The sequence below is a fragment of the Sarcophilus harrisii genome, chromosome 6 (genome assembly GCF_902635505.1).
Source record: "Sarcophilus harrisii chromosome 6, mSarHar1.11, whole genome shotgun sequence".
Taxonomy (NCBI): domain Eukaryota; kingdom Metazoa; phylum Chordata; class Mammalia; order Dasyuromorphia; family Dasyuridae; genus Sarcophilus; species Sarcophilus harrisii.
The window spans coordinates 173,170,915-173,186,657 of record NC_045431.1 but is presented as its reverse complement, the minus strand read 5'-3'; the positions used below and the strand labels follow the sequence as shown (position 1 = coordinate 173,186,657).

Genomic DNA, 15,743 nt, shown 5'->3' with positions numbered 1-15,743 from the left:
GCAGGTGAACTGAGATCAAATGCTATGCAAATCTATCTCTTTTTATACACCTTATACACTTTATACATGGTGAAGGCCATGTCACCTTAGTCAACAGCTTCTTTCTATTGTAGGACTGGCATCCACCCTTTTCTGACAGGAGAATCCTCCAGAATAGATCCCCAGGTTCAAGGTACCTTAGGTAGATCCAGGTCAAAGTCATTCCTGTAGCAACAAATTGTTATACATTGCTGGAGATACACATCTTAGACATCTGCCATTTTATTCTTAGTATCTCATGCTTGTCACACAGTAGGTACTCTCTAAGTCCAGGGTGGATGTTGAATGGATGGAAGGTTGTCATAAACCATGAGACCCATTGGAGGCAATGGAATCTTTCTCTGGTCTCCCCTTTCAAAAGGGTAGGAGGAGGGGCTTAAGTGTGTGCTTCTATATTTAGCTCCTTGATGTCAGCTGGATGTCAGTCTTTTCAGAGAGACTCAGTCCTCACTTCATGTTGGTGTGAGGTACCATGCAGACCCAGACACAAGGATAGAAGCTGTCCGGGCCAGCTCCCCATCCATATCCCTCTGACTTCTAAACCTCCAGCCACTGGCCAGGCTTCTTCCCTGCTGTAAAACAAGGTCGGATAACCTGGTGAGTAGAACGTTTCTCCAACTCTTGGTTCTGGTCTTCCAGGGACAGAGTCATCCTCTCGTGGCTCAGAGATGGACATTATCCTTTCTTTTCAGGGCAGGTGGCTGGCCCCCAGCTGTAAAGATGAGGACCAAAGTGGCCTCTGGTTTATACTAGCACCTCACTCCTCCTTCAGGCACTATCCTGGAATCTATGCATGTGCTATGAATGATGGAGAGAAATGACAAAGTGACAGGCAGATTACAATAAATCACCAATTAATTCCAAGCAAAGGAAAAAATAATGGGAGGGTGGGGAAAGGAGACTGATTTTTGAATACTTCACAAAGGCCTGGAGTGGGTTGTACCTGTGTTCAGGACCCCCCTTTTCTCCACCAGCCATCATCAATCAGTGCTTTTCATCAGATGGGGCTGCAGATTGAGGGCTGCTCTTAAAGTCTCTGAGACCTCCAGCCAAGGCCACAACCCCATGAGCACCTTTCCTTCCTCTGAGATGACCTCATTATCTTTCTCCACCATCTGCATGCAGCATGCCTGATTTTTTGCATTCTGTCGCCTCCATTAGAATGAATATTTGCTCTGGGCAGCTGGGTTTTTGCTGCCGTTCTTCATATCTACAGTACTTAGCACAGTGCCCAGCACTTGGTAAGTGCTGAACAAATGCTTGTTGATGGACTGATGCTCATAGATAATGGCTGAGGAAAGATATCATAGATTGATCCTCTCATCCAGGCTCAATCTTTTGCGTTTGTGTGCATTTCTTTCTCTTTCAGCAGGGAAGCTGCCGTGGAATATTAACACCCAGCACCTTGGAAAAGCAAAGGAAGCAGCAAGTGTCAGCAATCATGAAGGAAATTCATGGAAACGGTAGAAAACCGATCCTTATGGGGGCATCTAACATTGTTCCTATCCTTCCTAACATGACTGACTCAGTTTCCCTCCTACCGTTGTATCTGTTCATACTGTCATAAATAACCTTGGTGCTGGAGAGAAGGGGTGTGAGAGCCTATGGCCATGTCCCTCTGCCTTTTGTAGTTGTCCTTTTTCATGGGAAAGTTATTTCCAGATGAACAACTGTTTCAAAGGCATGGAGCCACGGGACAGCTGAGGGACATTCTGCCTGCAGAATTTAATCTGAAGTTCTCCTAATTGCATTTGATTGGGTGAGGTCCTAGAAAAGTTTGTCATCCTTGGCCACCCAAAGAGGCTCATCTCTAGGGGCTTGGTTTATTTGTTTGTTTCTTTTCTTCCAGTCATGTGAGGCATCTTTGAGTTTCCTTGGTTTCCCATTTCTCACATTTCACTAGCCCCACCCTTCATTCTCTCATCAATTCTCACCTTCCCACCTGATTCATTATGACATTTTGGAAAGGAAATTTTATTCTCTGTATTATATACTTGCAAAAATAGAGAAAGATTCATCATATCATCATGGCATGACAGACAAGATTTTGACTTTGGAGTTAATAAGAGCTGGATTCAAATTCTACCTCAATTACCCAAAGAATCTTGGGCACTCAACTACTCTAGGTCTCAGAATTGTCATCTGTAAAATGGAAGGTTGGACTAGCTATCAATTAAGGTCTATTCTAGCTCTAACAGATATAATCTGAACAATGTGATTCAAAGCAATTAACCCTTTTAGGAAAATGCTATGCTTTTAGTTTCTCTTTTTTTCTCTTTAAACTGTCTCTCCCTCAAACAAATTTCTATATTTTCTCATCAATGCAAGAGTTAAATGTATAAACTTGTTATTGCTGAAAATTAGCCTCAGAGCTCAGGCAAAGGTGGCAATACTCCATTTTCCTAATTGGAGTTTGGGGATCAGAAGGATTGAGCATTTCCAGTATCTTCCTGGTGATTTTCAAGGAAACCTAAGTAGCCTCATTTCCCCCACCCCCACCCCCACCCCATGTGAGCATTTACATCTCTAGGAAAACAGAAAGATTTTTTTTTTAACATATCCATGTCTTCACATTTCACTCTCCATGAAGCAAAATGAATAATGCAAGCAGACATTTCTTAGACATGGTAACATGGGGTAGTAGATGATGTGATGAACATGCAGTCAGGAAGACCTGGATTTGAATTCTGCCTTCAACACTTAGTAGTTGGGCTACCTTGGGCATGAGGCAAATCATTCAGTTTTTCCTTGCCTCAGTTTCTTCTTCTGTAAAATAGGCAAGTCATTTAACCTCTCTGTGCCTTAGATATAAAGGGGATGATAATACCTTCAGTATCTATCTTACCAGGCTGTCTGCAAAGTTCAATTGATGTAATATTTATAAAATGCTTTGGAATCATTTTGCCTTATGGAAATTTCATCTATTATCCTGAGCACCTAGATTATAGTTTTACCTAAAAGCTGGATTCTGAAAATTTTGTTTTTACTTTGTGTAAAGAGAGAATCTGATGAATCTATTCAGGAGAAGATTCACAGTTCTTCCATCTTAGGAAGAGCTTCAAGCAGACTCTAGGGTTACTGTCACTGACTAGTTTGCATAAAGTGAGATTGAATTGGAATCCAAGACCAGAATTGAATTTGTAGGAACCTACAATGCAGATATTGCCCTTGCTTATACCCTAGGACATAAGCGCTATCTGGTAGTTTGTTCCCTTAATCACTCATGTCCTGGAGACTGACCCAATGAGTCCAGGATCTGGACCAAGCTTAGTCCTAAGTCATCCTTGTCTAAACATCCCACCATTACAATTTGATTTTCAAATTACCAAAGGTGCAGATGTCAAAATTACAAATCCCTCCTGATCTATACAAATCTATCAACAATTTTAGGTCCTTCCCATAAGTCCTTGATATGCAGGACCAAAACACAGGCTATGGTCTCCACTGTCTGGGGTCTAGAAACAGAGCTAGGAATGCAAAAAAGCTTCCTCCATTGCCAAGGTCTAAAAAATTTATGAAGTATGTTCATGGAAAGCCAGCACCAATCCAAACAATTCTAAGAGTAAGGCTGTAGGACTGACGGGGAACAAGGCTCCTGAGGTGGGCCTGGCCATTTAAAGCCTGATGAGGAGTGCCTGCAGACTGCCACAGAACATTTGCCAGCTGTCCCCCACATAGTCACATGTTGTGCCTTTGCTGGAGTGTTAACTATTCCTGATAACCCAGGGACAATCAGAAACTCGTCCTTGTTCCTGGCAGATAAAATAGCTGCAGTGCTTCAGAAAAGGACTCAGATTCCTCCCTTTCCTATCGGATTTCCTCTTCCAGCCTCTGTGAATTGTGTTTGGGAAAAGGGCAAGGCAGAGGAGGCTGGTGCTGAATGATACCTTGTGAGGATGGCTGATTTTGGAAGCAGAGGACCTGGGCTTGTGGGATTTGCCATAAGTCAAGAGCTCCCAGCCTCAGTTTCTTTATTTGTCAAGTGAGGGGTTAGATTAAAACAAAAGAAACACTTCCAAGAGTAATGTAATTGGGAAATAGGTGACAAAAAATATAAAAATTCACGAGAGCATAGATAATATTTATTTATGATTTTTCTAAGTCAATTTGTCCCCACCAAAAAAAGGTATTTTTGTTTTGTGTTGGTGTTTTTGTTGAGTTTTTTTTTTTGTTTTATTTTGTTTTAGTTTTATATCAGCAGGTTAGTCACCTACAATTGTCCTTCTTAAGAGTCTATGATGCCATGTATTTATTTTTTTTTAAAAATTGCATATCATGGGGCAGCCAGGTGGTGCAGTGGATAGAGCACCAGCCCTGAATTCAGAAGGACCTGAGTTCAAATCTGGCCTCAAACACGTAACACTTCTTAGCTGTGTGATCCTGGGCAAGTCACTTAACCCCAATTGCCTTAGCAAAAAAAAAAAAAAAATGCATGTCATTTTTTAGAGTTGAACCAAGACTAATCAAAAATCTTTGGGTGGGGTAGATGGATTTAGCAAGTGCATGGATCTTTAATAATACAACCCAGAATTCTGCCTCCTGCAATTTTTATTAATGTTGCTAAATATTTCTAACCATGGGAGCACACTCTGCAAGGAAAAATAAACAGATGCAGAGGAGTGAAATGTATAAATGAGTGAAAAGCCATAGCATTTTGGAGCTGAAAGGGACTTTAGGGGTCAGAGGATAGTAGAAATGTAGCCCTGGAGGCAGAAGGAGACTCAGAGGCCATCAAACCCAGTCCTCTTATTTTACAGAGGAGGAATCTGAGAACCAGAAAAGAGAAGGGAGTCACCAAAGATTCCAGAAGTTGTAAGCATCATAGGAGGGATCATAACCTGAGTTTCCTGTATCCAGAGTCCATGCTCCAGCAGATAAATAAACAGATAAACAAATAGGCAGATGGATGGATGGACAGATGGATAGACAGGCAGACAGACAGATAGACAGACAAGACAAATAGATAGATGATGAGATAGATAGATAAATGTGAAACAATGAAATGGATAAAGGGACCATAGAATTCTGTAATGGCACGATCTTTAAAAACAATAAGATCATAATGTAATGTTGTAAGATACTCAGAAGATACCTAGTCCAGTCCCCTCACTATATAGGAAAAGAAACTGAGGCTCAGAGAATAGAAGGGTCCTGCCCAACGTCACACAGATAACAAGATTCAGAGCTGGAACTTAGGTCTAAGTATGAGTGGGCTGGTGTTGAATATTTAACAACTAATTAAGAGAGGGATGAGGAAATGTGATAAATGATGTACTTTTTAGATTAATCTGCATGAATAACATTTTCTCCATTACTTGCTTAAGTCTAGAGAATAAAGAAAATAGTTAATAGAGCTGATTTCAGAGAGGCAAAGTTTCACACTGAAAATTTAATTAGGTTCTTTGTTTGTGTGTGTTTTTCTTCATATCTCTCTCTCTCTCTCTCTCTCTCTCTCTCTCTCTCTCTCTCTCTCTCTCTCTCTCTCTCTGAAATTCAGCCTCAGATACTCACTAATTGTGGGACCCTGGGCAAGACCCTCAAGCCTGACTGCCTCCCCAAAACAAAACCCTATGTAGACTATAAAAACAATTTTAGAAGGTTTGCAAAGGACCCTAAAAAGTGCATACACTGTGAAGTTGGTGCAGTGATTATAATTTAAGAGTTTGTATCATTTTTAATAATGATGAGCATACTATTGTCTAGTTAGGAAGACACCTTACATGTATGACAAAGAATACTGTCCACTATTTCTTTCTCAAATAACCTCCCACCAAAAATCCCATTCCCTCTCAGCATGATTGGAATCCTAGGCCAAGAAAGATGCCCTAGGAGTTGGGCATGAGGCCCAAAGGAGAACAAGTCCAAAGCCAGGCCTCCTCACAGCTGTCCTTGCAAGGGCCTCAGCAGTCTTGTTTGCTAGGCAGACCTGAGTGACAGGTGTGTAAGGAGCAGTTAAAGGAAGGCCAGGTGTGGGCCATGAAGCCTTCACTGACAGTGGCCTTTATCAGGACTGAATTCATTGGAACCAAAAGAATTATTATGAGCAGTTAAATGACCCAGTGGATAAAGTGCCAGGCTTAGAATCAGGAAGATACCTCTTCTCTGAGTTCAAATCTGACTTCTGACACATACCAGCTGTGTGACCCTGGGCAAGTCATTTAACCCTGTTTGTCTCCATTTCCTCATCTGTAAAATAAGCTGAAGAAGGAAATGGCACACCACTCCAGTATCTTTGCCAAGAAAACCCCAAATGAAGTCACAGAGTCAGACAAAACTGGAACAGCTCAACAACAAAAAGAAATATTGCTAGTGTGGTCAGCTCTGGATGCTGGCAACTGAGAAGTGAGCTATTGTGGTACTCTGGAAAAAAACTGGTTCTGACAAAGAGATTCTGGGTTCAAATCCTGCCTCTGACACTCTGTGACTTTGGACAAAACCCTTGATAGCCCCAGATCTCACCTGCTTCAGCTATAAAGGGAGACGTTTGGACTTAACTCTCTTTTATAGTTAAGAAGAGGCTGGGAGCCTCTAGTTCCAATGGGAGCACTTCAGGGAGAGATAGATACAATGGCCATGGCATTTGAGGATTAACTGGAGATGTTGAGCCTGGGAAAAGAAGATTCAAGGATCATAGCAACAGTGACTTCAAGTACCATAAGGACTCTCAGGTTTTGAAGAAGCAAACATTTTATACTTGGCAAACTTAGAAGCAATGTAAGGAGACAGTTTTCAGATCAACGTAAGGGAAAATTCCCAGTGGTTTGAGCTATTCAAAATTGGAATGATCTGCTTCAGGAAGTAGTGAGTTCCCTATCACTGAAGGTCTTTGGGCAGAGATTGACTGAGCATGAAGCTGAGGTGATTTCTGTCTAAACACAGTTTGAATTGGGTGACCATTGAGGTTTCTTACAGCACAATGAGTCTATGATTCTTAAACTGTTCTCTAGCAAGACCAGAAAAATGTCCTGAAACTCAGGGACAGAATTAAGAAGCTGTTATGTCTATAGAGGGCTTTGAAAATCTCATATTATGATATCAATATTAGCTGTTATTAGGTCAGCTCTAGCTACTAAAAAGGGAAAGATTCAAGGGTAAAATGTTTTAGAATTCTTGAGTGAAGTCCCTTTTTCAAACTAGGCATATTGTGTACTCATAGTACTAATTTCGGCCTCTTTCTAAGGGGAACAATGCCCTCTCCCCACTGCCAATCTGAAGAGGTTAAATCCAAGGCCTTCCGATGCAGAAGGGAGTAGACTTCCCCTCTTTCTATATCAGATGTTCCCTGTCACCCCAATTTGCAGCCAATTTCTTCTATACAAACATGGGCCCCACAATCATGCCAGGAAGGAGAACAAGAACCTTCCTTCCCATAATCCTCTGAGAGTTATCAAGTGTTCTTCAAACCTTTGTCCATTGGATCTAGTCACACAGATTGTAAACATCATTGTGTGCTGAAAATCAGTGAGTGAAAAGGTCAGCTCAAGGCAGCAAGTGTGATGGAATGGACATAGAGGCAGGAAACCCCGAGTTCAAATCCTGATTCAGACACTTAATACCTATGTAACTTTGGACAGTTAATTTTTATTAAGTAGGCTTCAACTTCTTCAAATATAAAATGATAAATTGTACCAGTGATTCTTATTTTGGCGTCTATGAACTTGTTTTAAAAAAAACATTTTAAAATGGTTTGATAATTATATTTCAACATAATTGACTTCCTTTGTCATCCTATGTATTTTATTTTATGTATTTTAAAACATTATTCTGAGAACAGATCTATAAGGTTCATCAGACTTTGAAAGTCTGGTGACATAAAAAAGTTAAGAATTCCTGGATAGCTATTTCAGTTCAAAATCTATGAGGTCATAACATCCAATGAGAAATGTGATGGGCATTTGGGCAAATCAGTTACTCTAAACTTCCTTTCCTTATCTGTAAAATAAGAAAACTGGACTAAATGGTCTTTAGCTATGATGTTCAAATCTATAAGGAATACTATCATGGATAATTCACTTCACCTCTAGCTCTATGATCCATGAATGACTCACTCTTTGGCTCCCTTCCCATTGCAGTTCCCATGACCTCTTATTTATCTAGTCATCTATCTGTATATCTATCTGTCTATCTTTCCATCTATCCTGTCTTTCTATTTTGTCTATCCTGTTAGTCTATCCAACCTATCTATTAATCTAATCTATTTTTCTATCTATCTTATCTATCTTTCTATCCTATCCTGTTTGTTTATTTAACCTGTCTGTCTATCCATCTACCCATCTGTCTATCTATCTCTATCAAAATAATGATATAGATATGCAAACATATATAAACATATACAATCAGAAACATGCAGATGTATACAGCTGTGTGCAGAGCTGATTCATCCAAGTGAGTGGGCTGGGCCCTGGAAAGGCAGATATTTTTGCTTCCTCCTACGTAAACCCACAAAAGTATCTTTCAGATCATTTTTATGACTTCCCATTTCCTGAAGAGAACTGGCTATCCCAATGAAATTCTTTCTATGTAATTAAAATGGTTGTTTGGTGAGGCAGAAAGAACTTCAGCCTAGGAGTCAGTCAGCAGCCCTGGATGCTAGACTTGGTTTTGCCACTATCTGTGTGACCCTGTAATTCCTCATATATGTAAAATGAAAGGGTTTGGACTAGTGGCTAAAAAAACCACTGCTAGCATTTAGGAAGCACTTTACCAATATTATCTCACCTATCTTCATAACAACCTTAAGAAGTAGAAATTATTATTATCCTCATTTTACAGATGAGGAAACTGAGGAAAGCTGAGATAAGGGTCCCTGTGCCCTGGGTCATATAGCTAGTAAATGACTGAGACTGGATTTGAGCTTGTCTTCCTGACTCTAGGTACAATTGCTCTATTTTCTTTATCATCTACCAGCCCTAGGCCACCTCTACTGCCCCATTCTTCTCCCAAATTATCTAAGTCCTTCTCTTTAAAGAAATTGGTGTGTCTGATTTTTTCAGAGAACCCACACACTTAGTTGTCACAGAAATTTGTGGCTTCTCCCTTATCTTTTTGTTGTTGTTGTTGTTGTTGTTGTTAGGATCTGTGATTTCAAAGGTAGGGGGTATTTTCAATATGGGAACTCCCTTTACTGATAAAGATTGTTTTATGAGGTCATGGATTTAAGGCTAGAAGGGACATCAGAGGTCATCTGTCTCCTACCTTTCATTTTCAGATGAACAAATTGAGACCAGATAAGTGGCGTGTCTTGCTCACAGGTTGTAATAGCAAAGTTTTAATTTAAGCCTGAGTCCTTTGACCCTAAATTCATCCTTGCTCCCACTTTGGGGAATCTTCACCAATATTACTAGGGCTCTTTATCTTCAAGAGTTATTAGATTAGATTGTAAACTACTTGAAGGCAGGGACTGTCCTTTGCTTCTTTTTGTATTCCCAGCTCTTAGCCTGGCTCATACTAGGTACTTAATGTGTTTAGTGATTGACTAAACTGTCTAGAGGGATGAGAAATAGAAGGCATTGTTCTCAATCATATAGCTAAAAGGGTGTCCAAAGTGGGTGATCTCCTATGAAGGTGAAATGAAGTAAATCTCTTCTACCTACCAGTTACAGGATTGGAGCTGAAATTTCATGAAAGTACAGTAAAATTTCATGATTTTTCAGGTTAAAAATTTTCCAACCCTTTCTTTTACAGTTGAGTAAATTGAAATCCAGGAAACTAGATGGTGTAGTACATAAAGCAGATGGGTGACTTCAAAAGACAGAATGCTGGATCTAGAGTCAGGAAGAACTGAATTCAAATCTGGACTCAGATATTTCCTCACTGTGAGTTTCTGGGCAATTCACTTAACTATTTGCCTCAGTTTCTGGAAAAAGAGCTGGAAAAAATAAAACGGCAAACCACTCCAGGATCTTTGCCAAGAAAACCCCAAATAAAGTCATGGAGAGTTGGGCACAACTTAAGTGACTAAATAAAAAATTGAATTCCAGAAAGGGGAATGAGGAATTCCAAGATCAGGTAAAGTAATAAGAAGCTGAGGTGGGATTCCAACCAAGATCACTTCATGGGTATGACTGAGTGAGGAGGATTACCTGGGCTACACCACAACCCCACCATGACCCTCGGTTTCCTCATCAATGAATGAGAGACGAGGAGCCTTCCAAAGTTCCTTCCAGCTCTGGATCTTGGTCTCTGACTAATACCAGTGATTGAATAACTTCCTGATATATTGTTAAATGTTACACAAATGTTAACTTCTGTTAGCATGTCCTTATGAATAGATTCGGGATCTCAAAGGCAGAGGGAACTCCCAGGATGAGGAAATGCCCTCCATCATGGAGAGTGACTTCTTTTCTGCAAGGTGGAGTCTTGAAGAGTTGTCTTGGAAACTAAGACATTTGTTGATTGGCCAGAGTGAGTCAAAAAGTCTCCTGACTCCAGCTCTCTATCCCCTACACTTTTTTGATAGGTCAGGGATGTGTATGTGTGTGTGCTCGAGCTGGTGTGAGATCCCACGTGAAGTTCTCAGGGTATACGTGAAGCCAAAGTGGCTTCATGTTCAGTTACCTGCTTTTTTTTCATACTACCCATCATTAATATTATTATTCAAAGTACCCAAAGGTAAGCAACTATATTAGGTAGCGAGGTGGCATAGCAGATACAACACTGGACCTGATGCTTCTTCCTGACTGCAAATCTGGCCTCAGACATTTACAGCTCTATGAGCCTGGGCAAGCACTTAATCCTGTTTGTCTTAGTTTCCTCCTCTATAAAATGAGCTGGGTTTCAGAAATGGCAAACTAATCTCTATGACAAAAAAAGCCCCAAATGGGGTCATGAAGACACAACTGAAAAACAACTCAACAACACAACAAAAGAGCTATGTAAAAGAAATGATGACTGTCTTCTATACCAAGTTTGCATAGAGCCCAAAACCTGGAATCAGGAAAATCTGAGTTCAGATCTCACTTCAGAATTTTCTAGCTGTGTGACTGAGTACATCACCAAACTTCTATCCATCTCAGTTTTTCATCTGAAAAACGGGAATAATAATAGCACCTGCCTCCCAGGGTTATTGGGAGGATAAGCTGAGATGATATTTGTAAAGTTCTTGACAAATCTTAAAGTGTTACATAAATGATAATTATTATTAAATAGGTTTTAGGACATAAGGCCAGAGAAGTAAGATGTTTTTATTTTCTCTCCTATCTTGGACTTTTATTCAAACCTTTTTAGCCTTCTGAATTCCACCCATGCTTTGAAAGTCAATTCAAATGTATAGGTTGAGTTTGTGGAGGACTTTAAGCTGGAAATTGCTATAGACCTTGAAGTCTGCCATATTCATTTTATACCTGTGGGGAGCTGAGGCCTAGAAAGGAGAAGTTACATAGCTCAGAAGTGGATGACATGAGATTTGAGTTCAGGTGCTCTGATTCTAGGGACTGAGGTCATTATCCCCCATGAAATAGCTCTTGCCTTCCCAACCAGCAACCACCCTTCTTTATGCTGGCTCCTAACAGAGTGCTGAGTTTGCAACTCTCTAAGGAGTTTGCCTCAGAGAACAGTCTTCTTCCTTCCTGGGCTAATGCCCAGGAGCTCTGGGAGCTTCCCTCAAGATAATGTCCCACTTGAACCCAGGACATGCTTAGTGCATGGTAATAAATATACATCTGGCATTGAGGACAAAGAGCCATCTGGAAAGCCAAGAAAAACTGCGTTCAAGTCTTGCTCCAGATAGGTAGGAGCTATGTGGACCTGGACAAGTCACATTTCAAGCCTCAGGCCTCTAAAAATCCTCCTAAGAAGATAAATTGCAGAGAATGGAGTGAACTACAATCAGGGAAAGATTTTCCTCCTCTGGGAGTTCTCTAGATTAATGAAATCACAAATTGAATCCATACACACACACACACACACACACACACACACATACATATATAGACTATGTATGTATATATGTGTGTGTGTTTATATGTGTGTATACGTGTATGTGTATAAACATGCATACAGAAATGTTTGCAAATGTTTAACAACTGATTCTTCCAAAAAAAGTATGCATGACACACTTTTAAGTTTAACTTGCCTAATTAACATTTTCTACATCATTTTCTCAATTTTAAACATTCAACAAAATAATAAATCAAGTCCAGGTTTATAGTATTTACCTATTTCTGAGGTATAAATACTTACCTTGAAAATGTAACCCTCACCCAGCTCTCAAAAGTCAATTGTTTTATTTTTTTTTAAGTACAGATTGGTTGCAGTAAACTCCTTCTGTATGTGTGATGCATGTATATATGTATATGTATGATAAGTATGTGTGTGTATATATATGTAGACACATACATAATATGTTTGTATGTATATACATTCATATATAAACTAAATCTATCATTTCATTTCAGTGGGGAAACTCCCAGTAGGGAACCTCCCTCCACTGATGCAAATTAGAAAGTTTCTCTAATTTATAGTCTTAGAAAAGGGCCTGGGGTATAAGGGAATTGAGTGATAGTCAACTGGTTAAAAATCATGTATCCAGAGAATTTGAATTCAGCTTTTTCTGACCTCAAGGCCAAATCTTTCTATGCCTTATTACTATACTGCCTATTAGATATGCATATACATATACATAAACATTTACACACATATTTTATATACATATATGGGATGGAACTATTCCATATGTGTGTATATGTAGATATGTATACAGGTTCACTACATATATGTAATATGTTTATATATACATACACACATATAATATAATAAATCTCTCCATGATAGAAAATTCATTGTAACCTAGTGAATATCATGATTTTACGTCCTATAAGAATTGATTGAAGGAACTAGGCACATTTAGTTTGGAGAAGACAAGATTTAAGGGAAATAAAATACCTTTTAAAGGATTTTCTTGTTTAAAAGGAATTAGGCTTATTCTGTTTGATCCCAGGGGGAAGAATGGGAGAATATTGCAAAGAACCCAAATGAAGTTCATTAAGCTTTGTACCAGTCAGAGCCATCCAAAGAAGAGTAGGTAGCCCCAAATGATGATGAGCTCCTTATCCTTGGAGGTCATCAAACTAGACACCTGAATTCATCATGTTTACTGAAGGAGGAGGATTCTTCTCAGATGAGGTCTTTCTGATTCTCAAATTCTATAAGTTGATGAATGCCAGAACTGACATCAGAAACACCTGGATTTCCACTCTGGCCTAAGTGCTATTTTTTGTGTAACCTTGGGGATTCCAGTTGATTTTTTCAAGCCTCAGTTTCCTGAGGGTGGTGACTACCAAATGATCCAAAGTGCTTTGTAACCTTAAAACATGATAGAAATGCCAGCTGCATATTGACATTGTGATGTACATTTATTCATGTCGGTAATTGTTGATGACTGTTCTTTTTTGTGCATGAATAAATGAAGCGTGAATGAGGTCCAATTTACAGTACTCATGGATCTCTGCTGTGCTAACCACTCCCATGCCCCTCCTATCCACAAATATTAGTATCATTTTGAAACTGAGCAGCAAAGAGAAGAGACAGGGAGTGACAGGAAAAAATTGGCAGAGGAAAAAGGAGGGAGAGTGAGAAGGGAGGAGGGAAGAAGCTCTCTCTACCTGCTACCCCCCTGCAGAAAAGGGGAATGGGATTAAAATGACCTCAAGAAAAGCTGAAACAAAGACCTTGACATCTAGTATCATAAAGAGAGAGGATATCTGAACGTACGGTGTTTGATGATTTGTAATGTGGTGCAGTAGATAGGGTACCAAGTCTACAATCAGGAGGATTTGAGTTCAAATGTGACCTCAGACTCTAGCTATGGTGGTCCTGGGCAAGTCATTCAACCCTATTTGCCTTAATTTCCCCATTTATCAAATGAGCTGAAGAAGGAAGTGACAAATCACTCTAGTATCTTGGCTAAGAAAACCCCAAATGGAATCAGGAAGAATAAAAAATGACTGAACCACAACAATAACAATATTATCTTATTCTCATATGAACCACACAATAGCCAACCAAACACTGCTGGAATTATTATCCCCATTTTACAGATGAGGAAGCGGGGGCTCCAGGAAGTTAAATGATTTGTCCATAATCGTACAGATGGATAATGTCAGAATTGAATTTTCATTCCAATACCTTGTCTTCATGTTCACCCTCTTTCCCACTAAACCATATTGCTTAGAAAAATGAGAAAGACAGATAGCTTCATAAAGGGAGAAAAATCCTGGGTCAATAATACTCTCTCTGTCTATACTGGAGTTCTGTTGAGTAAGGGATCTTTCTACTCTGTGACTGTCCACTTGTCTTCTCTAGCATATGATTCAATCCTATTATCAGAGATTGACAATTGGAGATTTTAAAGTCATTAACTCCAACCCCTCCTTTATATAGAAAAGGCAACTGAGGCCCAGAGACATTAGGTAAATTGGTCAAGGTCACACAGGTAGTGAATTGGTACAGTGAAGAGAATATTGACTTAGGAGGCTGAAGATCTGGCTTCAAATCTAACTTCTAACATCTAATGCTTCTGTAATCTTAGAAAAGCCATTTAATCCCCTGATCATCAGTCTCCTCATCTATAGAATGAGCCACTCCAAGGGAATGGGACTAAGGGAACATGCACTGGGGAATGAGATTTGTACAATGATGGGAAGGCTTTTGGAGCTCTTAGGATGAGCAGATCATAATGAGGTGGGAGAACTAAGACTCTTCCCAGGTCTAGTTCAAGGATGGTTCTCAGCAGTAAGACTAAAACTCGATCTGAATCTTCCAACTCCAAATCCAGGTTGAAACATACTAAAATGAGAATTAACTCTAGCTCTCTTGCTGCCATGAAATCAAGTAAAGACTCATGGTTTTCAGTTTTATGATTTGTCAAATGAAGAGAAAAAGATTCATCTGAATTACCAGAGTTTTTTTGAAAGTTAATTACCATATAGGGAACCTAGAGGCTTCTCCCAGAGGGTGACTGTTCATTATATGACAACTATGTCATATATTTGAGCCATTATGCAATCAGGATTATAATATCACAGGATGAGACAGGATTGAGACCTCAAAAGGACTAGAGAGATAAGCTAGTACAATGGCATGGAGGGGCAGTAGTTTGCCCAGTGGCATTCAGCCAAGGAGGAACAAAGGCAGGTCTTCTCTAGCTACAACTAAGTCTCCTTCCATCCCATCACTGGGCCTCTCAAAATGACTGCTCAGAAATTCTTGCATTTTTGGTTTGGGACACACAGCAGAAACCTTGGAATCAAAGGAAGGATCTCAAGGGGTGAGAGCTGGAGGTTTCTTTGGTTTATTTTCACATCAGCATGACTCGGAGAAACCAGAGGAAGGAAGTCACGGGAAGGAACAAGGCCCCAGGCTGTGCAGTAGGTATGCTAGAATAATCATTCCAAGAGCCCAACCTGGGACCAGAATGCACTGGTGATCTTGCCAAAATGCCCAGTGGAACACCAGGGAGGGGCTTGGGAGCTACAGAAAAGATCAACAAAGAACCAATGAGTAAAATTGTTTACAAGTGGGAATTGAGAATCCTGAGCTATTAGCTATATACCTTCTGTATCTTTCCTCATAGTATCCTAGGATCATAAAATGTCCTGGCTAGAAAGAATCTTTGTTTTTCAATTGTGCCCAGCTCTTCATGACCCTGTGGACTTGAGTATCCATGGGGTTTTCTTGGGAAAGATACTGGAATGGTTTGCCCAGAG

At 39.9% G+C, this 15,743-nt stretch overlaps 1 protein-coding gene across 3 annotated transcripts in view; it reads left to right on the top strand.

Moving 5' to 3' along the window:
• Window positions 1–459: 459 nt before the first annotated feature.
• Window positions 460–15,743, top strand: part of MYOZ2 (myozenin 2) — a 50,222-nt gene continuing 34,938 nt past the window's right edge. The window contains exons 1-2 of one of the 3 annotated variants that reach the window (XM_031941538.1): window positions 460–636; window positions 1,412–1,502. In XM_031941538.1, the coding sequence (XP_031797398.1) occupies window positions 1,481–1,502 (22 nt within the window). In that variant the 5' untranslated portion in view covers window positions 460–636; window positions 1,412–1,480. Of the gene's footprint in view, window positions 637–1,408; window positions 1,503–15,743 lie in introns of all 3 variants that reach the window. The other 2 variants (XM_031941537.1, XM_012551904.3) reach the window with 2 other exon arrangements.